General features: G+C 38.3%; 1 protein-coding gene across 4 annotated transcripts; it reads left to right on the top strand.

The window, feature by feature from the left end:
- Positions 1-363: 363 nt before the first annotated feature.
- On the top strand, positions 364-26275 carry LOC120424111 (serine/threonine-protein phosphatase alpha-2 isoform). 4 transcript variants are annotated; one of them, XM_039588132.2, is made up of 9 exons: positions 364-862; positions 1260-1391; positions 9031-9247; positions 11784-12069; positions 13982-14129; positions 14213-14278; positions 25362-25605; positions 25678-25964; positions 26028-26275. In XM_039588132.2, the coding sequence occupies exons 1-9, from the start codon at positions 808-810 to the stop codon at positions 26177-26179; spliced, it is 1587 nt and encodes a 528-aa protein (XP_039444066.1). In that variant the 5' UTR covers positions 364-807; the 3' UTR covers positions 26180-26275. The 4 variants fall into 4 exon arrangements, with proteins under 4 accessions (XP_039444066.1, XP_039444069.1, XP_039444068.1 ...); XM_039588135.2 differs by lacking the exons at positions 25362-25605; positions 25678-25964; positions 26028-26275 and adding exons at positions 15449-15522; positions 17129-17582 and having other exon boundaries at positions 366-862; XM_039588134.2 differs by lacking the exons at positions 25362-25605; positions 25678-25964; positions 26028-26275 and adding exons at positions 15449-15522; positions 17067-17582 and having other exon boundaries at positions 366-862.
- The last annotated feature ends 985 nt before the right edge of the window (positions 26276-27260 follow it).

Below are 27260 nucleotides of genomic sequence, written 5' to 3'. Positions count from 1 at the left end.
GGGTTAGGGGAATTTCATCGGGCCGATGAAAGTGGTTGAATGCGTAATGTATTATATGATTTGGATGTTTGTAAGCGTAAATGTGAGTCTGTTGTGTATTATCTAATAAGCATATAGTTTTGTAATAATGATAAATAATAAATATAGTAAATAAAATAAATATAACAAATAAAATCAAGATGATACCAGGAAGCTGTGAACGAACATACCATTCGGTTAAGTTCATAGAAAACCAATGTTGCACTGTTTACCTCTGGATTCCGTTTTAAAATTAGTTTCCTCTGCAGACATTTCAAAAGTCACAAAAGCCCCCAAAAACTGGCATCCCTGGCGCGTACAGCGCCGCGGCGACGACGGCGACGTTTTTCGCTTCTCACACTCGCTCACCAGAAGTCCGCGTTGCTGTGCTGTGTGGTGGTGGTTCGGGTGACTTTTTTTCTCTCCTCTTGCGTGAAAATTCCTCCTGGATTTTCGCACGGCTCGCTCGACCGCAGCCCCGTGTTCCAGCGCACAACAATCGCAACCCGTGTGCCGTCGTCGTCGTGTCACAAGCACGGAATCGTCGATTCCCGGTCGAAATCGGTGGAAAAAGTCCAAGAAAAAACGGTGCCTGCTGCGATAACCAACAAGACGAAGAAGAAGAAGAGGGAGAAGGTGAAGGCAAAGAGCAAATAACGGAAGAAGAGCCAGTGTGTGTGTGTTTGTGTGTGCGTTCGTGTTTTTGAGAGTGTGCGGTGGAACGGCCTCAGCCAGCAGCAGCAGCGCTAGTGCGAGAGAGTGAAGAAAAAAGAAGTGAATTCCTACAAAATGTCGGACCCAGACGCATTAAACATCGATCATCTGATTGCTATGCTTTTGGAAGGTAAAGGAGCCGATCCGGCGATCGCCGTGCTGGGGCAATTCCGTCCGCCTGCTGCGATGGCGCTTATACTTCGTTGTTCCGAGATTCTGCGGGGGGATTTTCGAGGGTTGGACAACGCCCGACAGCACAAAAAAAAAGATGGTGCGAATGTGTCGCGCGCGGGAGGTCGACGGAATTTAATGATGCCACCTTCAGTAATAGTAATAGTAATAGTAATAGTAATTTTATTTGGCAACGATATCCTGTTAGTTAGACTTTTTATCAGGGCAAGGACGGAATTTAAAAAAAAATTAGAGGGAAAAAAATACGATCTGTAAACCCCTTTTGATCCAAGTGTGCTCTGATCGGAAAAATCGCTAAATTTCTTCCTTTCTCGTTCTCCTCTTTTAATTTCCAGTTCGCGGTGCGCGGCCAGGAAAAAATGTTCAATTGTCAGAAAATGAAATCCGTGGCCTGTGCCTGAAGTCACGGGAAATTTTCCTGTCACAGCCGATTCTCCTGGAGTTGGAGGCGCCGTTGAAAATTTGCGGTAAGTCTCTCCTTTTTCCAAAAAAGATCAAAATTGTTGAGTGAGCAGAGGAAAAAAAAAGAAAAGTCATCGGTCATAGTAGTCGTACAGTCGCGGGTCGAAATTGAGTCATGACTGTTGATGATGACTGATGACGGCGCTGGCGATGATGACTGTGTGGAGAGCACACGGCGGCGCGGCGAATGAAAATACGTGTGCGTAATCGCAAAGTTTTTTTTTCCTCTGCTCTTCTCATGCTGGTGTTTGTGTGTTTTTATTTTCACTCCTCGCAAATCATCCGGCGAAGATGACGGCCGCGGCGGCCAAAGCGGTTCCATGGCCATAGAGTGTAATTTTAATTAATAAATATAACACGTTATAGTGTTATAGAGCATCATCTAATAATAACAATTGATTAACGGGACTTGAAGAGTAACAAAACTAATAAAGATTGAATCCGTATAAAGTTGTCCACTTTTCTTGCAACTATCTTCAACACTAAAATAATTGTGTTCATTTGATTAGGTCAACTTACTTGATATCTAACTTGATATTAAAAAGATGTTTTTGTCTAATCAATAATTGAAATGTGTTGATGCATATTTTCTGTATTTTGTAAACCAAACTGAGTCAGTTTGTCACATGGCTTAAGTTCAATCCGTCTCAATAAATTAAGACAACTTTATTTCAGTGATGTATCCACGACCATCTGACAAAATTTCAACTCATACGAGATATTCTTGATCCTCCTAGTGTCCTGCAATACAGATTATGAAGTCTACCGCCGTAACAGCACGATTCTACCAAGATTTTGATCATGGTTTATATTCAGCGGCCCTTTTGCATCACTATTATTTGTTTGGACTACTTTTAAGACATTCGGGGTACCCCAAAATTCTTCGGGACTTCACTGAATACGGGAGCGAATTACCCATAGAGTATAAGTAATTGTTGCGGCGGATACTCATGTTGTTGCGGAGATTACTTTGGACGGCTTAGTGTATCCCAAAGATGGTCCAAATAAGATCCAAGGGACATCACTGAATATGAACCTTTTTGATATCTTGGTAGCATGAAGTTTTTACGGTTGTATACACCAAGATCTGTATTTTAGGACACCAAACAAAAAAGTAACTGTTTTGCCTGTTTCTAGTTGCTCATATAATCTTATCTAGATTACTTTTTCAAAACAACCAATGTGACGTTTTGAAAAAGTAAGCGATGATATTAAATTTGCAACAAACTGAATGGTTTTCTTTACCATATCTCTCATAATGAGAAAAAAATATCAAAGTGTCATAATCGGAATGTCGTCGAATTCAATGTTAGTTTATGTTAGTTTATTTTATCGAGAAGTACTAAAAGCATGTTATTCGTCATGTAAACTAATGTCAAAAACAAAAACAATGACTTTTATATGACTTTTATGGGAAAAATATAGTTGTAGTATTTCGGCAGCAGGTGGCGCAGGTCTTGACCAAAATTCTGGAGCAACATTTGAAAGGGGCGGTACGACATTGCTCTTACGGCCTTTGATTACACGCGTTTAAATGGGAAGAAAGGCCGTAAGAGCAATGTCGTACCGCCCCTTTCAAATGTTGCTCCAGAATTGTACAAGTGGAGATTCTTGCAGGAAATTCAATTCCCTACAACTTTGTCGAATGGTGCAAGAAGATCAGAGTTGATCCTGCTGAGTTATTAGTAATGTGATGAAAAGAATTCGGCTAGTTTACTTGGATGAATATAAGGGTTGTTCGCAAAGTATATAAGAAAAAACATTTTGCTAAAAAAAAATCATCAATAATCAGAATAAACTCGAATCAATATGCACAAAGTTGTTGGGAATTGAATTTCCTACAAGAATCTTTCACTTGGTTTAATGTTGTTGTTGTTTATTGAATTACAGTGACTTTCACCTTAATATGGTCATTCGTCACTAACTTGGTTAATGATAATGATGATTATAGTCGCTGAGAACTTAAATTTTGATACTTTTAAAACACTGCGGCCCCGTTTTTCTGGAATGGTTCCCCAATACCCTCGACTCTGAGACGTTATTTATCGTCAAAAGGGTATTTTAACGGGAACTGTGATATTTATAGAGATTAACTTTTTAAGATTTGAAGATGGTGATTTGAGACTTACAATTTGAAGTTTTGATAATTTTATGATTTGAAGATATGAATGTACCAAAAATAAATTTTCGTAAAAATTTAAACTTTTTGCATAAAATTATATGCATGATTATATTTATTAGCTCCTTCTCGGTGCAGGGACCTTGTCAGGACCGAGTCGGCTTTTGTAATTATTTTTTTCTTAAAGCCACACAGAGAATTAGGTCTACACTTTTTTCAGTTCACTTTTACACACTTGTATGGAATTTTTCAGTATATTATTACACACTTTCGTGGAATCATAGTTGAACTGAAAAATCCCATACAAGTGTATGAAAGTGTACTGAACAGTGTGTAATGTTGATTCTCTGTGTAAGAGTAATTACAGAGGAACTTAAAAAATGTATACTTCTTTTGATAAAACAACCAGAATTAACATATCTGGGGAATAGGAAACAACCATCAAATTTAATCAAGATACGGGACCAAGAACAGATTTATCAGTTAAACAAAACGGATATGTTATTGTTAACATTGCATTCTCTAGTCTTTGTTTATTCAAAGCGACATACGACAAGATCGCGCATTTCTAAAATGTGTTAAATTATGGAAAATGTGTTTGACAGACTTAAACAAAGACGAATGCCTTTTTAGTTGAACTTTGAGTTACGAGAAGCCAACATTTTGCAAAACATAATCCAAAAACTTATCGAAAAGTGTAATCGTAACAACATCAATCAAAAATTCCTTCTTTATTTGATGTGTTAAGCCTTTTGTGTGATAAGACATCAACTAGGGTAGGTTGAAATATCTTGAACCTGAAAATCATGGCAGTCTGTAATTGAAAAATAGTGTTGGACACCTTAAAAGCCTCGAAAGCGATAACAAAGAGGTGATAACATTGCCGGAAAAAGTTCAAATTGACGATCCCAGATTAGATAACTATCCAAATTGAAGTATTTGTTTTGCTGCAAACAAGACCTTTGCCACCAAATCTGCATCACACCTAATTGGCAAACTAGGTAATCCTTCGATTTTTTATTCACCTCCGAAGCGAAACAACAACCAAATATTTGCCAGTCCCCATCGCCAGCAATATATGGCCTAAACTGATTAGCAGGACGCGAACCAATGGTGCAAACTGTAACAAAATTGATCACGCCGTCGCATGAGAAAACAACAACTTGTTACTCGCGCGAGACCAACATGAGACGCAACCAAACCAATGACGACCCCGTCGTCCGCACACGTTGAGTTGAGTGTCGTCGTGTGTTTGTGTGGGTGGGTTTGTAAATCCCAGGTGCAAATCTGCGTCGAATCTGTGTCGCGCTGCTGCTGGTGTGCGGAGGTGGTTTATCGGAAAATGATCACCGACCTGTAAATGATATCATTTTCCCATTTAAATGAATCACACAACGAAATTGCCCATTTGGTTGAGTTTTACCCCTGGGCTAGCTACTACGTAACTGGAACCAATTGAATCACATGTTGAGGAAAAAAAACGATTTTAGCTCAATTCGGTCAATATTACGGAAGGTTCACCGAGGATTTTTTTTATTTTCTGCTGTAACCAAAGCCGCTTTTCTCGTTAGGTATCTCAAATTTGAATTATCTTAGTTGTCAATTCAGTTATGACATGTGTATGAAAAAAGCTGTGCCGCTTCCAATAACTTCATGGAATTGAAATTAGGTTTAAAATTTCTGACTAGAAACTCTTATACGTGTTTGTGTTAGATTAGATTAGAAAGCCTTATACAACTAAAAATTGATTTCAATATGTAGGAGAAGCGAACCGCCCTAATTCTCCATACAGACTATGAAGAAAAACGTTACTTAATCCACCTTTAGGTGGTTGGTGCCTTCCTCGCATTCATAATGTGAATACACTTACTCAGCTAAAACAAACTATAAAATATATATATGGTTTGCATATGAACGAAATCATTTGTAAAAAATATAAATGTTATAATAATGCCATATAAATATAGGATTTTATATGACAAATTCATTGATTTGTATAAGTTTATCACATGAATTTTATAAGGTTATACCATACGTGATTTTCATAAGAACACCTTATAATGTTTTTTTTCTTGAAATAACCTTATAGATAATCTATACGAAGAACGTAATGAAGAAGTTCATTTTTCGAGTGATTTTATAGCCTTTCCTCATTGAGGTGAGGAAGGCAAAACCGTTCGGTCCAGGCTAAATATTTTTTTAAAAATTCAAAGTGCCCGGCTTTCTGCGAACCCCAAAGCTCATGCTTCCCCTCGAGTTGAGTCAGCGTGGTAGGGCGACAAGAAAAATTGAAAACTTTGGAAAATGGATACCCCATTTCTAGATTCTTCAGGCAAAAATAAGTAACTTAAGGGTCGCTTTTTGTCGTTGAAGTTTGTGTTTGCGGACACTTGGACTGGACCGGCTTCGCAGTTCGAAGAAAAGACAAGACACGAGCGGGATAACTAAATACTAAACTCCTACTTTATTCGTCCGACTTCTCCGCGTGTTCGTACAAGAGTGATGTTGTTGTTTTGATGTTCTTCTCTTCGCGCGCACAGACCATCTGTCAGAAGCCTAGGGGTGCGCATCAACAGTAAGGAGAGTAGGGTTGTCCACCGAAACATACTCCCCCGCCTTGAGGCACCACTGCCTCAATCCGTTCGTACCGCCAAGATCTTGCGGATGTGCTGCAACAGCCACCGCACGTCACTGCCTCCTCTTCTGAGTGTCTCTCGTCGAGTCCGGATACACATTCTCCGTCGGTGCCAAACATCCGAGTTTGCAGGATGGCCAAGTGTTCAACCCGCCAATGAATCCAAAGTTCGGCTGTGTTGTGCATGTTCTTCCATTTGTCTATACGCTTCAACGGGATGCGAAACACATCCGGTTCCGTGTTGCTCGTTTTCCACCAAGGTGGGCAGAAACTGGACGCCTTCCAGCTTCCCTCGACCTGTCCCTTTCGCACCGCTTGCTGTAATCTCTGAGTTCCAATCCAAAATCCGTCTACACCTGCTCCGACATTCAATTCTTCGACAACGTCCGGGAGTCCAAGTTTGTCCTTGTCATCCCTTTCGCTTATGGGTTCAACCGTCAGTGTTGCCGTTGGACTTTCCGTCGTGGTGTTGTCGTGACACTCGACAACGATGTTCGAGTCCAGTTGGATGAGTTTCCAGTCCTGCAATTTCTTCGAATCGTCGACCGGTAGCCGCACGATGAAGTGTTCGTCCATATTCTGCTTGAGCGCTGTGGCTGTTCGACCAGAAGGAGTAAGCTGAAGCAGCTTGGGAACCTCCTTCTGCTCCCAGATTGTCCGTGAGAATGGTTCCTTGCCCAAATCGTTGTGATTCTGCTCTGCCTGACTGCCGTTGCGATCCAGTTCCGAGACGGAAGTAGGGAGCGAGGCCATCGCTACTTGGGGTGCCTCCACTGGCACTTCCGCTACAATGTCGCTTGTTGTTTCCGCTTCCGGTTGCCCTTTCGATGCTCCATTTCCTTCATCATTCAGGTCCTTGATGGAGATCCAAATCTTCCGGTTTGCCAGATCCGGTTCCGGTTCATCGTTCCGCAGAAGTTGTTCGTCCGAGAAAGCTTCGCTGTTTGGGGCCACTCCGATTTTCCCTCCAGATCGTACAATCAGTTCCTCCACCATCACGCGCTGCGTGTTCTGCAGCAGGCGCATCGCTTCTCGAAGGCCATCGCTTTTATCAGCAGTCGCGCTTCCGCTGGCCAGGACACGCGATTTCGCCGGAGTGTTTGCTGCGATGTACCTTTCGATGATGTCCCACGCGTTGTAGTAAACCTCGTTGAACTGCTCTCGGTATTCGCCCTCCGCCTCGATTGCCTCCATACTTTCTTGCTCTTCCTCGATTGCCGTCTGCGTGCGCCGGAAGTTTCCAGCAAGTTCCTGAAGAAGGATAAGCTGTTGCTTGGCCTCGCCAACGGGCGCCTGCCGTCCGGCCAACTTCCCAGCTGCCACCAACTCCCCTTTCACTTGCACAAGGTGTGCGTTCCGAGTTTTCACAAGTTTTTCCATCTTCACCGGTTCGTAGGAAAAACTATCCGATTTCGAAGGACCAAATGTTTGCGGACACTTGGACTGGACCGGCTTCGCAGTTCGAAGAAAAGACAAGACACGAGCGGGATAACTAAATACTAAACTCCTACTTTATTCGTCCGACTTCTCCGCGTGTTCGTACAAGAGTGATGTTGTTGTTTTGATGTTCTTCTCTTCGCGCGCACAGACCAACTGTCAGAAGCCTAGGGGTGCGCATCAACAGTAAGGAGAGTAGGGTTGTCCACCGAAACAGTTTGTATGAGAAAATCCGCAAAAATGTATGGAGAAAAGCAAAAAAATCCAAATTCCGCCAAAAGGTGGTGCTAAATATGTCGGATCATTGTCATGCGTTAGATTCTTATGTAACGATCCGAGTTAACCCTGGCGAGTTATCAGCGATTTAAACAAGACATTCTGAATAAATTGTGTGGGTCTCGTGGCGCAGGGGTAGCGGCTTCGGCTGCCGATCCCGATGATGCTATGAGACGCGGGTTCGATTCCCGCCTTATCCACTGAGCTTCTATCGGATGGTGAAGTAAAACGTCGGTCCCGGTTTCTCCTGTCTCGTCAGAGGCGCTGGAGCAGAAATCCCACGTTAGAGGAAGGCCATGCCCCGGGGGGCGTAGTGCCAATAGTTTCGTTTTTTCATTCTGAATAAAATGAGTGGTAAAATTTGGAATCTTATCAAATTTAATTTTTTATTGAAAAAAAAAAAAATAAAACAGCGCAAATCAGCATATGCAATATCAAAATTTAAAAAATTAAAACTTGTATAAATCATTCTTTTGAACAAAATGCTGGATTTTTTCTTAAAATTATTTGAAAGATCAGTTATCATATTTTAAGTGTTTTTTGATTTAAAATATATATAAAATAGTAAAATTTAAGTATCTTTAACTTTTCGCCATTTCTAGTTAAAACGAAGTATCAAAAACTATAAGTTAATCAATTTTAAAAATAAACATTGCAATAATAAGTATTGTTAAGCTTTCGGTGATGTTTCAAAGACTGAATGTTTAAGATTTAAAGTATTTTTTTGGAAATTTGTTGTAAAGTTTCTGTTTTTTTTCGAAAATTGTCAATAGTTTGAATTTAAAAATTCATTTATATTATTTTTTTTGAAGGTTAATATTAACTATTACTTTTTGTAAATAGTTTTTAGTTTGAAATCATTCTTTAGAAAATAAATTGCTATTATTTGAGTTTCTGAAGTCGGGAATTCGAAAATGGGATTTGAGTGATCACCCTGACAGAAACTTTACAAAAGGGCGAAAGCTTGTAATTAAACAAACAGTCTACCGCACTTGCTTTAGTGACAGTTCACGTTGAGGAAGAATAGGATAGGCTGCTTGTTTACTTCCAAGGTTTGAAACTGATTTTTATTCATGAGCATTAAGTAACTGCTGTTAGGTAATGGCATCGTTTGCGATTACAAGCGCTATAATCGTTTTCCTTTCTTTCTTCCCTTTCTTGCCCACCCACCCGGCAGGTGACATCCACGGACAGTATTATGATTTGCTGCGTCTGTTCGAGTACGGCGGCTTTCCCCCAGAGTCGAACTACCTCTTTCTGGGCGATTACGTCGACAGAGGAAAGCAATCGCTGGAGACCATCTGCTTGCTGCTTGCCTACAAGATCAAATACCCGGAGAACTTTTTCCTGCTCAGAGGAAACCACGAGTGCGCCAGCATCAACAGAATATATGGGTAAGTCGTTCTTCGCATCGCCACCCATCGATTTATATAAATTTTATATTTATTTCCTTCCTGAAATTAGTTGGTTTTGATTTGTGATTCCGAGAGATGTGTGTGTGTTTTTTTTTCCATCACCGTCGTCGTTGTCGCACGACTCACTTGACCTTCAGATGATGGTGGAGAAAAGTATTCAGTATTAATAGTACTATTTATATGTGGCGCAGGTTTTTGTACGTTTGATTTTCTATATCCTTCTCTTAAAAAAAAACAGTAGTCAACAGCCAGCCAGAAGCCGGTGCCGGCGTCGTTCCTCTTCTTCCAGTGCAATTTGTTTGTGCTGTGTGCTGTTCATCGATTTTCCGACTTTCCACACGCTCTCTTACTTGAGCGAGCAAAGTAGAGTAGAGGAGCCGAGCCCCGTTATGTGTGCGGGGCAGTTAAATCCGGCTATGTTGTTTTTTTTTGCGTCTTACCTCATTTCGTGCAGCGCTGGCTTATGGCAAAAATAGCTGCCGATCGATTTTTACTAAATATTGAGCGATGTAAACAGTAAATCACAACCTGCAGCGAGATACTTTGTGAATCTCTTGAAATATGAGTCACGCAATCTCAAATCTCCCAAATCACAAAGAAAGATGTGCAGCATGAAACTTTTTTGATGCATTTGTGAGAAGAATCTTAGTTGCTCATTTTTTGCTAATGAAATTCACTTGACAATAGTCTTTTGCGGATTTGATCCGGTTTAGTGTATGTTCTGCTGTTCGTAAAGCCATTTCTTGACCCCTTTTTTGGGAGGTGCGTATTGGCCCTTTGAGTCAAAAGCCGAAATAATTAAGCCACGGGAGTGGTTTCTGGATTAGTTCGGGGTCATGTACGATGAGACAATTTATCGTTCTGTCCAGAACTCATGAAAAGTCACATGATTTTTTTTTTTTTATAATTGTCAACAAGGTTGCAATTGCCATTTCACCGAACTGTCATTTTCCTGCACTTTACTGAATAACCTTTTTTGCTATTCCGTTGTGAAACTACTTATTTTTCCCGTCATTTTCGAATGACGAAACGGCTTACTTTTCTTCACCAAAAATAACAGAATCGAAATAGTAGTTTATGCAACATGTTGCAAAAAGAAGATTTTTTCAGCACGAGTTGTACCGTAAACTGGGGTGAGATTGATAGCCCGGGGTGACATTGATAGAAATTTGATTTGGCCACTAATTTGGATACTTCCAATATAAAAGTCACATTTTTGAATAGATGTTCGATAATAAGGTAGCCCTTGGTGCTAATATACTCAAAATTCTCAAAAATGTTGAGCCGGGCATTTGAAAAACCTATCACAGTCACCCCGGGTTATCAATGTCACCCCAGTTTACAGTACATACAACGAGGTTCACCTAGTTGGATAAATACGACGAGTGCTGAAAAAATCAAGTTTTGCAAAGAGTTCCATAGGGGCAATCCATAAACCACGTGAACATTTTAAGAGGGCGGGTTGAGACTACCAAAAAAGTGTCCACGTGGTTTGTGGATGGTCCCATACAACATTTTATGCAATTCCGGACAACACCATATGAATGGAATGGTAAGTCAATTGTCCATATATTTAGTCAATCCAACGTTCAAATCAAAACAAGTGCTGAAAAGTAGAAATTTTCAGCATTTGTTTTGAAAAGGTTTACTATTCGATTCTGTTATTTTTGGTACAGAAGAGTAGGCTGTTTTGTCGTTCGAGAATGACAGGAAAAGTAATATTTCGGTACAAAGGTTGAAAAGTTCTACTTTTGAGCATTCGAATAGGTGCTATAAACATGAATTTTTAGTACTTGTATTGCAAAATAATACATATCAATAACATTTTGATTGAACGGTAAATTTATTAAACACATCGATGTTTGACTTAAAATCCCATTCAAAGGGTGTTTTCTGGCACTGCAAAAAAAAAAAAAAAATGTACGGCTTGTTGTGCTGAAGAGTCAAGAGTCAGCAAAACTTTTTATTCATTTAAAGATATATGTATGGAACTCCTTTCAAATAAGTCCTGTCGATAAAAAAATTTAGATGAATTTTTGTTTTTAACTAGGACTGATGAAATAAAATTTATGCAATTTATAACTCTAAGTCAAAATTGGTGGGACGGGGCACGGGATTACTTGCCTCAAACAACACATAGCATTTAGCATTCATATTGTCTTCAAATAGACTCACGTGTACATTCTAAAAGTATTGCTGAATAGCATTCGTTTCATCAGACACTGTATAACTTTCATGTGCTGCTGCCGCCGCCGACGCCGTTGTTGTTTTCTTTTCATCGATTGCACACAGCGGTGCTGATGTGAGTCGTAAATGACTCACAACACAGCCGCTCGATTCTTCCAAGCCAGCCTGCTGATAACATTAATTGAACAAACCTCTTTTACCACACTAGCGTCTCCTGGTACCTGGCCAGGCCACTATCTAATCACATGACCGTGCGCCTTCGCGGCGAGTGATTACCAGAGATTCTAATTCCGATTCCTTGTTTTTTGTTATTGTTGCTCGGTTCCAGGTTCTACGATGAGTGCAAGCGGCGCTACAACATCAAGATGTGGAAGACGTTCACCGATTGCTTCAACTGCTTACCGGTGGCGGCGATCGTGGACGAGAAGATCTTCTGCTGCCACGGCGGCCTGAGTCCCGACCTACAGTCGATGGAGCAGATCCGGCGCATCATGAGACCGACGGACGTGCCCGACCAGGGTCTGCTGTGCGACCTGCTGTGGTCCGACCCGGACAAGGACACCAACGGTTACGGCGAGAACGATCGCGGTGTCAGCTTCACCTTCGGAGTGGATGTAAGTGTGCAGAGGGGACACTTTGAGGGTTTTCTGTACTGAAAAATGGCCTGTCGACGGAGCTCAAACATTTTTATGTTTTTGTTTTCATGTAGCGTGCAAGATACATTCGTAATTATTGTTCCTATGTTGACACCATGCAGCTCTCTCACTGTTTGGTAAAAATTCAAATCAGATTACTGATGATATGTGGCGATTGTCTACTTGGATGTAACAAAATTAGACTATTTTGCGGGCATTTCAGGGCAATTTCCGCTAGGTGTACTGAACCCGAATCCCAAACATGGGCTTGATTGGTTGCGACAGGACATGGCGCTTTGACATTGAAATTTAAATGGAATTTAACCCGTAAAAGTCCGTAAAATTGTAAAAAGGGTGGTTTAAGATGAATTTACTAAAAAAATATTAAGTAATGTTTTTTTTTCGTAAAATTATAATTGTAATATTGTCCGCTCTACAACTTTGTAGAACATTGTCCCACTCTAGAAAATAGCCCAGCAAAATAAAAAAAAAACACGTAATTTTAAAATGAAAAAAAAAAAAATGTTAGATATCTAAACATGGAGCTCGGATTCGTGATTAGGGGAAAAAATTACCTTTTAGGACAAACTTTCACGCAAATCGATGGGGAGTCGGGGCAACTTTTTCCGATTTCGTGTGAGTTTGCGGAGAATTACCCATAATGATTTGAAATCTATGTTATACCTTGATACATTATTTAGAAACTTTGTAATTTCGGGGGTTTCCTTTATAATGTACTTTATTTACATATAATAGGAACAGTTGCATAAAGGGGCCTTCCACAAACACGGGGCAATCAACCAATCTGGATATCCAAGAACTCCCGGAAGTTATGACCTGATGATCTACCTGATCAACGGAGGTCTATATGGGAGTATCAACCATCGGTGGTACAGCATTTTCCTCAGTGGACAACGATGAGCACTTAGCGGAACGTTGGATTGTTTTTTAGTTATCCAGCAATTTCTTGAAGTCATGGCTTGGATATTCACCAGATCAACGAGGATCTATACGGGTGAATTAACCAAAGATATAGCTTCAGGTAGTTGTGTCATGTTAGAATGTCTGGGGTCATCCAAGAACTCCCGGAAGTTGTGTGCTTTAAATCAAATTATATGAAAATATGTAGAGACCCTTTGATGAGGTAGATATCCAGAAAGTTCCTGGATGACCAAAAACATACCAGCATGTTGCAGAGTATTCATCGTGGTCCACTCAAGTTACCTGAAGTTATACCGATGGTTAATTCACCCATATAGACCTCCGACCTTCCATCGGATGAGGAAGTAAAATGTCGGTCCCGGTCTTGGTTGTTAGGCCGTTAAGTCATTCCAGGTGTAGGAGTCGTCTCCATGCCATAAGTACAAACAACACACCAAACCAAGCCTACTCCGGTGGAATCGCTGGCGGCGGTTGGACTCGCAATCCGAAGGTCGTCAGTTCAAACACTGGGGTGGAAGGTTCCTTGGAGTAGAAAGAGGTTTGGGTGCTCTCCCCATTCAAGCCTTCGGACTCCTAGGTTCGAGCAGAAACTTGCAATAGAGACCACAAAAGACCCGGGGGGCGTTAATGTGGATGGTTTGATTTTAGACCTCCGTTGAACAGGTAGATCATCAAGTCACAACTTCCTGGAGCTGTTATATACCCAGATTTGTGAATGGCCCCGCAATAACGCTTCCCAGATTTGCGCCAATTAGAGCGTTATTTGGTAGTTTGAGCTCTAAACAGGGCAAGCACAATCTGGGAAAACGCAATTGGGGGTTTTAGTGTACTACTATTAAACATACCTTAATGATTTGAGCTCCTCTGCCTCCTCAGCTAGATAAACCAACAAAATTTGCCGCTCTGGTGCGGTGACAAAGTTCTATAACAAATTCTTTCTCCCTTTCAGATTGTTGGCAAATTTTTAACCAAACATGACTTTGATTTGATATGCCGAGCCCACCAGGTGGTCGAAGATGGGTACGAATTCTTCGCCAAGCGTCAGCTCGTGACACTCTTCTCGGCGCCCAACTACTGCGGCGAGTTTGACAATGCGGGTAAGTCAGGCGGCTTTGGCCAATCTGCTCGATTACAGAGATAACAGCGTCGGTTTCTTATTCTTTTTTTCCCCCGCACACAGGAGCCATGATGTCCGTGGACGACACGCTGATGTGTTCCTTCCAGATACTGAAACCAGCTGACAAACGTAAGTTTCAATACGGCGGCATAAACTCTGGACGACCGGTCACACCGCCCCGAGGTTACAGTAAAAACAAAAAGAAATAAGCAGATAATAGCTAATCAATGGATATCAAAAGTTCACAACAACAACAAAAACAACAACAACAACACACACACACACGTTTAAAAACAAGTTAAACAACATGATGACTTATACAAAGTTGAAGCAAATAATAAAAATTGAGGATAAACAAAAAAACACAAGCATACAACAAATAATAATTTAATATTAATTTAAATGACTAGAACATAAAACTAAAAAAAACTTCACAATACAACAAAAGAGCATCAACAATTCAGATCATGCAGAACGTCGAAGGAAATTGCTAAATATTATTGAAAAGCAGATAAATCAACATAAGCGCGGACAAATAAAACAAAAGTTTCGTAGAGTGCGGCAATTGGCGCCCCATCATTTGGCCTTAGTTTTCAAGATCGAGCTCGCACACGCCCTCAACCAACTTTTTTTTATCACATCAGAGAGATTGTTTATACCCCCCCTCACGCCCTCTATAAGAGCTCATTACTTGATGCGTGCATTGTTTGTTCTCTGTTCTTGTGTTGTTTGATCGACGTTTACGTTTCGTTTCGTCTATTTTTTTTTGCTCCTTTCGGCGACAACTTTAGCGCGTTGTAATACAGTAGTAGTAACAGTAAGAAAATTGATGAATTTTAGAATGTGTTTACATATTACACTTTTTTTTCTCTATCTGTGGTGAAAGCGGTCAACAGTTGGCTTCATTTTACGTTGTATGAAACAAAGAAAAGTAAGGAAAGAAAAGTACGATGAAATAAACGTTATCACATTGCAGCAGTGATGTGTGCGGTGTACAACAAGCAGTTGTGTTTCGTTTTTTCTTTTGGATTCATTTTTGTTTGTGTGTTTAGTTTAGTTTCCCGGAAGTCGACCTTAATTTGCTGAAGCAGTTGGGGGAATGGGGGACAAATTTTCCATCTCATTTCCAGTCATATCTCTTTCTAGCTGTTTCATGATATAAAAACGATTACTTAAATAAACAATCAGCAATGCAATAAAACAAAAAAAAATCAAAAAGATCAAGTACCAACGGTTACACTGTGCGTACTTGCTTGGTTTAACAAAATTAATGAACATATTTCTTCCACTGCTCACCAGGTGGTTTTCAAAAACTGGCAAAAAACAGCAAATTTTAAGGGCAAATGGTCGAATATCTTGCGAATGCTCCGACTGTGAGTATTTTCTTTTTGTTTTGTCCCTTCTTTTTTTCCTTTCCGATTTGGCTTTTTTTTCTTGTGCAAAATGTGTTCTCGTTTTAACATCCTATTGTTTTCTGTTGGGTTTTTCTTTCCTGGTTTAATTTTCTCGTTGTTGGCACGGGGAAACGCTCTGTAAATAGGTCCACTTTTCTAAACTCTCCTGGTGATTGTTCTTTTCCCTTTATTTGTTGTTTCGCTGACACTGATCTATGATAACAAGATTTTTTGGTTATTCTTCACCCCTTTGGAAGTGTAAATTACACAGTCCGGACGTGATTTTGTCTCGGAGACTAACGAGTATGTGTTTTTCCAGTGGAGGATTATCAATGTTTGCTCGAAATTTTCATGCTCGTCCTTTTGAAATAGTTTTAACAACTTGTCATATAGGAATTTTGTAGTAAATTTTATCGTTTTTATGAAACTGACAAATTTGGTATTCATGGAAAACTTAGTTTGCAAAATGGACAAGATTAGGTTCTTGAAAAAGATTTTTTTTTTCTTAGCAAACGAAAGAGGAAGTATTTTTAACTATAACATTAATTCGATAAAACTCTAAATTTTGATTGAAAAACTAAAGTTATAAGCAAACGAAAAGAGGAACCCTGATTGAATGTTCGCAAACTTTTCCAAATACCAAAATCTTTTACCCATTTTGCATTTAATTTTGCTCCTTCACTCTGATTGGTTGAAAGAATGTGGCTGCTGTTGTGAAACTGCCACAACAATGCAACAATGTTCTTAATCATACTGGTAATGTCTGTAGCATAACAAACTTTCAAACGTTCTAAGCTGTGAGTCTTATCTAGTTTACAATCAATGCTCACAATTGAGATCGGCACTAAAATCCTTTCCTCTCAAGCTTATGCTAGATTGAGTTTGCTTGAACAGAAAACAGCCTACTGCGATTGAAGGCAGCCGAGTTCTTTTCCCATTTGACAGCGTTCGAATGTGATTTGGGAGCACTTTTTCCTATGCTTGAGAGTGACTGCTCTTAATTCGAATCGCGAGCGTTTTACAATCGGTTTGAAAACACATACTTTGGTCCCTTCGCCATGATAAATTTGTTTTTCCGTTGGACTGTGTAATTGAGGAACATTTTTATGTGAGGTGCGGGCATGTTGCCCGCGTAATTTTTAACACGCAAAATTAGTACTAAATTAGCAAAATTTTCGGAAAGTTTCGTTGTACGATATTTGTTTCTACATGGTATTAACTGCATTCTAATGCTTGTCAAAGGCTTCTCGTTATTACTCATGATAAACCGCGCTGTAAAGTCTTACTTATAACTATTGGCAATGCCTTTTCACTGTACTGGAAGACTGCTCCAAACTTTGGCGATGATCAAGTGGGAGAAGGTAAAAACTTCTCATCCAAATTTAACTAAAAAACAAATCTCGCGTCCACCAGTACAGTCAATAGAGAACAAAATCAAAATTCATGCTCGTCTGTTTGTATGTTGTTCCATGGAATGAAATCCAATCCACAAAAACAAAATAAACTGTCGTTGGCTTGATCAGTCTTCGAGTCCTCACGATCATCCGGTCGAAACTAACCGTTGAGCATGATTGCAATCCGACAGCCGCAAGCCTAGACCAACAACAACAACAACTGAAACAGAACCAACAGCCGATGATGAAACGGTGCCGTCGTTGTGTGAGGAAAATAACGTTCCAGCAGACTCACAACAATGAAAAGAAGATGATCGCACGCACACGTGCGCAGTTTCACAATAGCATCAAAAGAAATGATTTAGAAGCCGCAGCAGTAGCAATGCGGAAAGTACCAACTGTATCGACACCCGCGCCAACACTGTCCAAAATGATTGGTGGAAGGTACGGTTTTACTCTCGGCATTGCTACTGTCGCGCGCTTCGAAAATGCAACACTGTAGAACCAACAATCTGTGTTGACGACGATTGATGATGAAGATCAACACAAAAGTATGCAAATCTAATTTTTAAGACTATTAGAGCAAATCAACTTGCAGAAACACAAGCAAAAAAGCGTGTACTGTTTTACACAACAATTCAAAAAGGAAGTAAATGGAAACGGAAACGGGACAGATTGAATCTTCTAGTGATATGAAGAAAGAGTTGCGGAGTGAGTTTAAATCGTAGCAAAAGTTTCGGAATTGTGGGCAAACATCTCCGTGTGCTAAAGAGACGACAAAAAGGTCGAAAATTGAAGAAAAATGGTAGCAAAACTCTTACACTCATTTGAAACAGTAATTGCACGAAAGCAAGCCATTTAGGAAAAAACAATGACTCAAAAAGCTGATAGAACGTGCGGAAAAATATTATCTTGCATACGGAAATTTACTGGTGTAATAAAATATCCTAAATCAAAACATAGAAAATGTGTTTTTCTTTCCTGCAAATATCACATAACAATCATTTGAAGATTTTTTTCATCATGGGGAACAGCATGTTTTTTTCCATCAAGCACGTATGTCGCACAGGTGCGAATGACTCATACACATAGGGACATAGGGTTAAAGTTCCCCCTAATAAAATCAACAACAACAACGTAATCTGCCGCTCTAATCTAGTCCTTCCCATATGTAAAAACAGCAAGCCGAGAAAAACGCAAGACAAATTTGTCCCGCCCATAAGGCTACGTGTTAGAATTTCAGAAAATAATGAAATTTGCTACGATTTTCTGGAGTAAACTACCGTCAGTGGGGGTGACTATGGGTCAAAAAACGATGCACCTCACGTAATTTCTTAACAACAAAAACAATTTAAATAACATCGAAAATCTTTTATCGTAGAATTGTTGTTAGATAGTTTACCAACATTTTCCCAAAATATGGTGTAATTTGATGGACTCTACCTTAAAAGGCAATCGTTTGCAAATTGACCCAATCTCACCCCTTAGAGGGGGTGACATTGGGTCAAATGAAACTAATATGATGCCTAAATACAAATATATGGTAAAAACAAGTCATCCAACAGTGTTTCTTGTTCGAGGGAATCGTATTGACATGCTAAAATGTTTGAAGTAGAGATTAAGACAGCTGGTAATAATAATAAGGTATTTTTTTGGTAAATAAATAAGACCTATTTTCTAAAGCTCGTCAAAATTACAACAATAAAAAAGGCTGCTACAAGGATAACCATTTCCTTTGAATTTTTTTCAAGGGATAACCATCATGACGAAAAGCTTAAGATAGGTACTTGAATGTCACGTCCCGAGATGGAAAAGGGTTTTTTCATCTTCAGGCGTTTCATTTTGCTCCACAAAATTTTGGCTTGCTACCTCGTATAGATCCCTGAGCCTAAGTTCTTCGTCAAAACCATATAACCATTTGAACCTTTAGCAAATCCTTTTTTTTATGTTTAGCGAAACAAAAGAATATATCCAGCTTTTTAAGCGAAAATGGCGTTCGAATGGTGAACGCCCGAAATATCAAAATAACGCAGTGGTACCAACATTAAGAAAAAAGTGTGCCATGGCATGACAGCCGCATTTTTTTAAATGTTGGTGCTACTGCGCGATTTTGACATTTCGAACGTTCAATATTCGAACGCCATCTTCGCTTAAAAACCTGGATACGTTATGACTACCCAATGGGTTGTAACCGTTGGTTACAATTCTTGAACTTAATTCCCCGTCATACAACATCATACCCTACAATGCAGCGAAGGGATTGTCGTACCGCTGCGAACAAGAACGTTCTTGACGGCGTCGCGTTGAGACGGCACACAATGGATGGGATTGAAAATGGTGGTTTTCCCTCCAGGAAAATAGGAGGGAGAAGTCTACCTTGCTCACCGATTCCGAAGATCGGGCGCTTTTGGTTAACACTCAAACGCTCGTGTAGTCATTTGACCCCTACCTCTTTTTTTTAAAGTCTCATAACTTTTGGTAGAATTGACCAAATTGGATACTTTCAGTTGTAAAAGATCCTGATTTGTCTATATTTTTAACTATCAGATGGGGGATAAATATGGTCTATTTTTACCGGAGATATTCCAGATTCCATTGAGGTACCTCGGCCATCCTATATGAGTTTTTGTTGAATATAACAAAACTTTTTCCACAAAACAATGCCGGAAATGATGCAAAACATGAAGGCATCATCCTAACACATCATCTTGCAAAATTAATTGACATGGTTAAGTCTTAAGAGGTGTATGCACTTTGGAAGGAATCGGTCAAGAAAAAATTCAAATGGGCAGCAGCGGCAGCGAAAGCAAGCCAGAGAGGGTGAGGAAAAGCTCCCTCTCCTTTGTTCTGCTGTTCGTAAAGCTGTTTCTTGACCCCTTTACTTCCGATCTCCATACTAGCCTTTACGGGGCACCGGAGTAGGTTCCAATTGGCCACCAATCGATATCAGTTCAGTGCTCCATTTCCGGTTGGAACCTGTTCCGGTGCCCCGAAAGTCTTGACCATGTCAATTAATTTTGCAGGATGATGTTTTAGGACGATGCCTTCATGTTTTGCATGATTTCCGGCATTGTTCTGTAGATTTTTATGTTTTATTGATCAAAAACCCACAAAAAATGAATTCTTTGAATTTTAAAGTGTTATCTGTAAAATAGTCCAAAAAATACTTCTAAAAATGAGTTTGACCACAGTTACCGGCAGCGCCGTACCTAGGGGTTGGATATAAAGTTATTTGGTATAACAATAAGGTTTTTATATAATTTAAATACTTTTTAGTTTAACTTTTGTCAATTGAAGTTTCAATTTTGCAGAATTAATTTTGAATGTTCAAGACAAGTCACCTGCACCTGCAGTGATACAACACAAAAACATGATGTTAAGTTCGAAAAGTATTGATTTTCGTAGCGTGTCTCATTGTTCCCCACCTGTCTCATTGTTCCTACCAAGTGCGTCTACAATGAGACAGTTGAATAACTCTGGCTGTATTTTCTGTATTTTCGGCACTGTTATAACAATTTTATAGAAAGAAAATGCAACAAAAAGCTCATTATAAAATGATAATGAAAAAAAAAAAACAAAAATCATTGAAAGTTGAAAACCAAAAGTGTTTCATTGATGACCATATTTGAGAATTGGACACAGTTGGCTCACTCACTCTAATATTAATAGTAATAATAGGAAAATAATAAGAATTAATCAAGTTTTCTCGATAGGGACTGATCGTAAAAGTGCGCTTATTTGTGCATTGTCGATTGCAAATGCAAAGTAACAAAAGGAAATATTCTAATGAGCGTCCTCCTCGTAAGTACATAACACCTTTCTTGAGTGTGAACGTGCTGACAGGGTTCAGATTTTATCCGTGCGCTCGTTCGATGTCTCCAACATCGGAGTTCTTTGGACTCTGGCAGACTGAATACTGTGGAGATAAAGCGACGGGCGTTCGCTGGGCGCGCAGACTCTGACGCGTAGAACGTGTTTGGAATATTTGAATAAATCATCACTTGCATTCACGTTTGGCTTTTACTTTTTATAGAAGATAGACTTCCCGGTTCTTCAGCTAGGGAAGAAAGTGAAGGTCAGGCAATGTTCTAGTATTAGTTTATTTTCAATACTATTTTACTGGAGAATATGTGGGGTATGGTAACAAAGGAGTTATTCCAAGCTTTATTTTACATTTCATCAAAAATTTCTGGTTTACTAAATACTTTGAAATAATATAGTAGATTTTCTACCTTCAGATTTTTCGGATCATTTTTAAAATGAAAAGGGAGGGGAGAGTCAACTTAGAGAGACATTTATAACGGTCAAATTAATAAGTGTTGAGTTTGAAAATACAAAAAAAAATTAGACATTGGACTTAAGACAACATGATTGTTAAAAATGTAACAAAGTTGAAAATAATTTTGTTGTTTTTTTTACTAAATAGTTTCCGTATCTCTTTCTACCAATTAGAACTAATTAGTTTTGGGTGGTAGTCCATAACTCAGCTTAGGAAACTGAAATAAAGATATTTTTTAATAGGTCCTATAAACATATGAAAGACAATATTTTATAGGATCTTAAAAAACTCTAGAAATGATGATGATGATAGTAATCGATTATAACAATTGAATCCATGTCTATTTTCTTACTAGTTAATAAAAGCGACATACTAACCAAAAAGCTGTTTGAATTCTCAAACTGGAAAAAAACTTATTTATGGCTCTGAAATTCATATGAGATGGCTCACTAAACGATACATGTATTCCGTATTCCATATTCCGCAGAATCGAGCAAGGTCACGTGAAAATATCATGTGTTTCACCGTTCAAAGCTGGTTTTTCAACTGTCTATTCCAAACAAAAGAAGATCCTCGCGAGACTCCGTGTTGAACTGAAAGTTATAGACAATTTATTCAGAATCCAACTTTGGCGGACCGGAGGATCAGGATCCTGTCCTGCCCCGACCGATGACTGGTTCTCGTTGTTCTGCTACATATGCCTCTCCAAAAGGTTTATCAACCGTTGGACAGCATACTTGACGTATGCATGCGCAGACTGGCCATTGTTGGAAGCAGCCGACGACGAAGAAGACTAATCGATCGATCGGGGTGCGTATATAAACCAGGATCCTCCAACGGATTTCGGAATCAGTCGCCAGCGGAGGCTCGTCGTGGAGGCAAGGATTCTCTTTCGGTTTCGGTTTCGTTTCGTTCTGGTGCCTGTTCTTCAGATGCTGATTGGATACTAAGTGGTGTGAATCGTGTGATCATAAAACAGCATAGTGATAACAGCAGCAAAACGAAGACTGGACTGAATTAAGTGTGAAGATATAATCGGTGTGGCATTCTCCCGTTGATATTCTATAATCTTAAAATGGAACTGTTGCTGTGCGTGGTTCTTCTAGTTTCAACTTTGTCAACCGGTTTTGCACAAGTTCTGCGTAAGTTTGTTGGATTGCATGTTGGGACGTTATGTGCATCTTTGGTTTGATTTTGAAAGTGTTGGTTTTATGTTTTATGACAATAATATTTTAAATAGTTCGAGAATGTTTTGGTTTGTATGCGGTCCTACGTTGTGTTTTTTTTATTGAAATATTTTTTTAAATTTGAGTTTGAACAGTAATTTATCTCCGAGATTTAGAAGTTAAGGAAGACACTTTGTCGTTTATTTAACAAATTTTTAGAGCCCTTTTAAAAATGTATAGAAAACCGTCTAGACTCGATTACCCGAAGGCTTTTGATAAATTTCACTGCGGATAATCGAATCACGATTTAACTTTTTTTTTCGTTATCTTATTTTTGATTGTCGAGCTTAAGAATGACCCTTATTAGTGGTGATGAAATATTAAGAAAATGAATTTGGTAATTTTATAGGCAATCAACCATTCAAATTTGACTAAAATTGGGTAGTAGGACTCGAATTGATGTAAAAAGTAAAAAATATATTTATGAATAAATCGTTTATGTTGCATTTATTCGAAGCTCGGGCCATCCATAAACCACGTAGACACATTAGGTGAGAGAGGGGGGGACGTGTTGGCGATTGTTCCCCCCTTTAAAACCTTCAGATAATCGTACTTCGGATAATGTAACATCGGATAATCGAAACTTCAGATAATCTTGTCTGGACTGTACTATTTTTTTTATCAATTGTGGATTATTTCATGTATGATTTTAAGCCTAAGCTGAAGTTTTCGTCTCCCCGTCAGAAAAGGAGTCAATCAATGTTACCTAATTAAAGTTTTTTATTATTCCATTTAAAAAATATATTCGATAGACGATAGATACTGTAGGGGAGAGTGGGATGAAATAATCCTCAGTTAATGTATCGCGCATAGATCTCTCAATTTATTACCAACATTTAAAAATATTGCATAAGTTGTAACCCCAAATACTACTGAAACCTGTTCACAACACAGAAAATTAAAAAAAAAATATGCTATTTTGACAAAAAATTAAGCACGTTGACATTTTTTGTTTGAAAGACAATTGAAAAATTGTTCAAAGAGCAGAAAGCCATCAACTAAGTTAAATGAATCTATTTACGAAAAACTATACATGTCAATAAAAATTTAATCTACTTTCAGAGACTGACACGGCTTGCCAAAAGGTTATTTTTTTCAAACTTGAATGAACCTCGCTAATTTACCCTGCAGTTTGTTGGAGCGACTGTCCCGAGTCAGGGAAACTGCTTTTTCAAAATCATCAATCAATGAAAACTGTTTTTTTTTCTCATTTAGAATTTTTATAAAAGATATATAATGAAACTTGAAAATGTATCAAATATCTCAATATATTTTTTTTGTCATTTCATTAAAACATTAGTTTCAAGTTCTTTTAACATGTTTCTAATATTTTCATCATGGAAGAATGCTATAGGGCGGTCCTCCAGCTCCAAAATAGGTTTATTTCCTCTTTTTTTCGAATTGATCTGGAAACGTCAATTGTATTTCTGTTTATCAAAACTGTTTTGCAAAAATTTTACATGAAATCCCTGAAAAGTCAAATCAATCTTAGTGTACAATAAGTAGCAAATTTTCAAAATTCTGCCATTTTATAATGTTTCTATGTGTCTCATTAACCCTCTACAACCTAACCTCGCCTTTAGACGGGCTTCGATCTGAAAAATCGCCAAACATCAATTTTTCAACCAATTTTTGGTCTTTAAAATGCATTGGAAAGAAGAACTCTTAAAATTTTAGAAAATTTTAGGGTTGGAAGTTTAACTTGTTTTATGTGACTTTGCCAATGTTTTTAAAAATGTCATTTTTTAGGGGTCAACTTTGGCTGTGTTTTTTAACTAACATTTCCTATATTTCAAGTGAAAATAAGTATGCAGTAATTTTTGTAGTGTCCCAGACTATGCCTGTTGTAACCCCAAATACTACTGAAACCTGTTCACAACACAGAAAATTTAAGAAATATGCTATTTTGACCAAAATTAAGCATACCGACAATAGAAAAATTGTTCAAAAAGCAGAAAGCCATCAACTAAGTTAAATGAATCTATTTACGAAAAAATATACATGTCAATAAAAATTTAAACTACTTTCAGAGACTGACACGGCTCCCTGAAAAGTCAAACCAATCTTAGTGTACAATAAGCAGCAAATTTTCAAAATTCTGCCATTTTATAATGTTTCTATGTGTCTCATTAATGATTACTCTACCCTACAGAAAAACCAGATTTTATGGTGTTAAAATTTTTCTGCCAATATTTTTTTTTAAATTTAAAATGGCCTTATTTTTATCAAAAGTTTTACAAAAGTGCTTAACAAAATCAAGTTTGACATTTTTTTAATGAAATTACCAAGAAGAAGATGAAATACGTGTCTGTCAAGATATTAAAATATAAAGGTATCAAAATTAAAAAGATCACCTATTTAAATATTCTTATTCCCGAAGCTTGGCGACTTTTTCCAAACTTTTTCCGATCATTTGGTCCCAATATTCCGAAGTTGTAAAAGCCTATTTTTCTGCTATTTTGGTTAAAAAAAATGTTTAAGGGTGCAAAGCAACGAAGGAAGTTGTTGTCTTCTTATTCCAAAATGGTCAAACTTACGGACCCAATTCTGCAATAACGGGAATGTAAAATTAATCAAACTTTGTTGTAAATTACTTTGTGGACAGTACTTTAGGGGATGAATAAAAAATATTTCGATAGTACCCGTAGTTTTGAAGTTACTAAAATGTCTGTAACAAAAATCTGGGTGCAAAAGCTCTGGTTGATGTGCACCGTTAAACTGAAATAAAATTAAAGTACTAGAAACAAAGAGTTTACAATCTATTTGAATGAATATGTTATGTTTTAGCAATTTTTTGACCCCATATTTTTTCAGGAAATTTTGAAAAGGGAGACCTAAAATAAAACACAATTGGAGCTTAAAATAAAATTTGCATTGGCCACACAGACTTCAACTAATTAATATTTTGCGTTTATTCAGCTCCAACCTTCCAACTGTGCCACCGGAGCGATCCCAAGTTTGACAAATGCCTCTCGGAAGCGATCACCGGTGCCCTTCGTGCAATGAAAAACGGAATTCCGGAGTTTGGCATTCTTCCCATCAATCCGCTGGCCATTTCGGCGCTCTCCATCCAGCAAGGAGCGTCGTCTCCGATCAATCTGAAACAGGATTTCAAAAATCTAAAACTAACCCACCTGGCAGATTCGGTTGTAACGCGATCAAAGTAAGCGAGTTTGAAAGTGAATAATTACATGAATATTGCTGTAAACTTATCAATCTGTTTTCTAACCTGCAGGACTGACTTGGACAAATTTGTGCTGCGTTCTGAAGCCGTTACGCCGTATATGGAAATTGTTGGGGATTATACGATGGAAGGACGAGTGCTTCTGTTGCCCGTGACTGGTCGAGGATTCGCGAATATCACACTGCACGGGTTGAAAACAAAACACGAGCTAATCGGTGAGCCAGTTCAACAAAATGGTGAAACCTTTATGCGTATAAAGAAATACAATGTAAAGTTGGAGGAGCCTAAGCATATGACGATTTTCTTTGGAAATTTGTTCAACGGAGATGTTGCGTTGGGTAAGATGTAATTTTCTCGTTTTGGAATTATTTATTTTCAACTTGTTTGTTCTTTTTCGAAAGGTAATGCAATGAACGGAGTCATGAACGATAACTGGCAGTTGATGTTTAGAGAGCTGCGTGGTGCATTTGAGGACACTTTCGGTTACATATTCAAAGACATCAGCAATAAATTATTCCTTAAGGTTCCTATGAACAGAATATTTCTAAATTAAGTATGGTGCAGTTACATGCAAACATTGTACAAATTACATTGTAGTGCTGCAGTTAAGGCTCCCTTGCTGTTGTGAATAAAAATGTTATAAAAAGTATTAGAACAAGTTTTATGTTTGTCCCTGACCCAAATATTGATCTGAGTTTTCATTAGAATGAAGCCTTCTTGCAATTTCTGGTTTGATTCTAGTTATTTTTTTATTTATGTTTTTTTTTTTATCTATATATATAAAAAAATTCGATGGTTTTGTTCGAACGCTAATTAGTTCAATACGGAACTACGGATCTGTGCGGTTTTTACTGCATTGGGTTCGTATAAGCCCAAGGAAGGTTTATACGCTAACTAATTGACACTTTGGCCAAATTTTGATCACAGAAGGCTGAATAAGCAAAAAAGGCAAAACGAAGTTATTAGGCTTGTTTCATCTTCATCTTCAACCCCCGAACCCCATACGCATCTCTAGACAAATTAAAATTTCTTTAAAATCAAAGAAGAATTCTAGAGTTTTTTTTTTTAAAGGTCCAATTAACAAAATTTAAAATTTTTGCTTTTTGGGTGTTTTTAGAACCGCCTTGAGTCAGGGGTATTCAAAAACACCCAAAAAGCAAAAAGTGAAAATTTGGTTTATAGGACCTCTTCGAGAAAAACTCGAGAATTTTTGAATTTTCAGAATAGTTTTATATTTTTGATTCGAAACAATGTGCCTTGGGCAATGTTTTGAAAAATGTAACGTTTTGGAATATTAATCCGATTTATGCTTGTCCAAATTTACAACAATTCGATTGCTTTTCTTACTATTTTTTATGTTTTAGAGCAATTGTTGCATCAAATACAACAATTGCTCTAAAACAAATTATGATGTAACACACAGCTAAAATAGACACAAATTGTTTCTTGATTATTTATCAATAAAACCGAATTTTAATAGATTATAAAATTCAAATGCTCGTCAATTCGTATGAATTTGAATTAAAATGCTCTCAAAAGTTTTCTGAAATTAGTTGTTTAGTATTTTTAAGGTCCCATGGCTCCATAATTTATATTAGGGTGAAAGCGCATTGCACATTTTGCAGCACTGCCGA

Source organism: Culex pipiens, chromosome 2 (genome assembly GCF_016801865.2).
Source record: "Culex pipiens pallens isolate TS chromosome 2, TS_CPP_V2, whole genome shotgun sequence".
Taxonomy (NCBI): domain Eukaryota; kingdom Metazoa; phylum Arthropoda; class Insecta; order Diptera; family Culicidae; genus Culex; species Culex pipiens.
The sequence above is the reverse complement of the archived record's forward strand: the minus strand, read 5'-3'. Positions and strand labels throughout refer to the sequence as shown.